Genomic DNA, 1,615 nt, shown 5'->3' on the forward strand with positions numbered 1-1,615 from the left:
TTTAAGTGTCCAATAATTCAATCACATCCAACGCCATGTTGATGGGCACCAAAGTGCCGTTAAAGAGTTTCAATTACACCAATTTCCCCAATCGAATTTGAGAAAGTTGAGAGCCCATCATGAGAAAAACAACATCAATGCAGCCCTGCAGCACATACAACAATTGTTCTAAAAATATTTAGTAGGCCAAGATTTTAGTAATCCATTTTCGAATTGATATGCCAAATGAGACATAAATTTCCGGTCATTCAATTTGATTTGTCGAGCAGTCAACAGTCTTTCGGTCTTAAATTTTTTTTCAAAATTTCGGAAAAAAGGAAACCAAAACGATAGTTTTGTCCTAATTAGAAAACTTCAAAATTATACAAAAGTGAGTGAAACACAAAAATAAAAATGTTTTATTGAGATAAACTAAATTAATATAATATCAAAATTGCTTGCAGTTTGGCCAAGGTAAAACTTCGACTGCTTGATGGATCTATCGAAGGCCGAACGGCAAACTCCCCAAGAGAACAATAGGCAAAGCAGTGCCGATTACTTGAAAGAGCTTATTCAGGACTTTCTGTTCTTCTTGGTCCTCATCTTTGTGGCCGTGCTCATCGGTTGGGGCATATTCCTTGTGCTAGACGATGGCAACGAGTGGAAACGTGTGCCGCATAACCGCAACGGCTCGAAGATTTCGCTTCAGGAGCCGACGACGGTAGCAATGCGTCCCTGCCAACGCGCTCGACATTGGATTCAGCTGTACCTCATTCGCCATAAGACGCAGGAACAGGATAAGGCACAGCAATACCTGCCCACAGAGGCGGCAGAGCATCCATATACACCAGAGCCGGTACAGCAGTATTACGATCCGGAAATAAAAACGCAAGTGCCACAAGTAGAAGAGCGTTTGAAAATTCGAGAAGATTCTGCCAATCAAGTGGACTCGCCATCGAGCAGAGTATTGGGTGAGTAATTAATTTGAAGTCCCTTATCAAATTTGAAGCTTTAAAACATTTTTAGATTTATTTAGACGATATTTACGCAGTCGATAACTGAAGACTAAGTGTTAGACTACAAACCAAGAATGTCTAATCACCAGCTCTTTTATTTGATTTATTCCAGAGTGAGCGAAGGCCACTTCTGGGCACTCGAATAAATAGTACAATTCTTTGAACACACCGAGCAACAAAGCTGGTGTAATAATAAATTATTTAAATATTGAAATACTTTGTTTTGTATTTTATATCTTTGCTCCAAAATATTATTCACACGGACATTAAGCTAGACACTTCCTTATATCATGGCCTCTTCATTGAAATGAAGCCATTGTCAGAGCTGGTAATTGCTTCAAGTACTTGAACGGAGGAACCTTTCAATTATTTTGCGAGAACTTTTAACTGATTCACGACTTGATGGCTTCTCAATGCTGCTGAAGGCACCCGAAATTCTGCTATCTTGGATCTCGAAAATTTTAGATCGACGTGTAAGTGTTAGAGGGGAGGTCTGTGATAGGCATCTTCAAGATGCCAAAGCAAAAGAAAAACAGAAAGCCACAAAACAGTAGTTGCGCATGCTCATGATGGTTTAATTGAGGCATTGAGAGAGACGACGCGGTGTGTCTAAAGGCAAA

At 39.8% G+C, this 1,615-nt stretch overlaps 1 protein-coding gene across 2 annotated transcripts; it reads left to right on the plus strand.

Annotated features, from left to right (window-relative positions):
- Positions 1–273: 273 nt before the first annotated feature.
- LOC117586119 lies at positions 274–1,209 on the plus strand. 2 transcript variants are annotated; one of them, XM_034275982.1, is made up of 3 exons: positions 274–370; positions 444–950; positions 1,006–1,209. In XM_034275982.1, the coding sequence occupies exons 2-3, from the start codon at positions 473–475 to the stop codon at positions 1,035–1,037; spliced, it is 510 nt and encodes a 169-aa protein (XP_034131873.1). In that variant the 5' UTR covers positions 274–370; positions 444–472; the 3' UTR covers positions 1,038–1,209. The 2 variants fall into 2 exon arrangements, with proteins under 2 accessions (XP_034131873.1, XP_034131874.1); XM_034275983.1 differs by having other exon boundaries at positions 275–370; positions 1,016–1,209.
- The last annotated feature ends 406 nt before the right edge of the window (positions 1,210–1,615 follow it).

The sequence above is a fragment of the Drosophila guanche genome, unplaced genomic scaffold (assembly GCF_900245975.1).
Source record: "Drosophila guanche unplaced genomic scaffold, DGUA_6, whole genome shotgun sequence".
Lineage (NCBI taxonomy): Eukaryota > Metazoa > Arthropoda > Insecta > Diptera > Drosophilidae > Drosophila > Drosophila guanche.

Coding starts and splice junctions, on each gene's coding strand:
- LOC117586119 (XM_034275982.1), top strand. CDS start 473: ATGGATCTATCGAAGGCCGAACGGCAAACTCCCCAAGAGAACAATAGG. Junction 951..1,005: donor GCCATCGAGCAGAGTATTGG/GTGAGTAATTAA, acceptor AAACATTTTTAG/ATTTATTTAGACGATATTTA.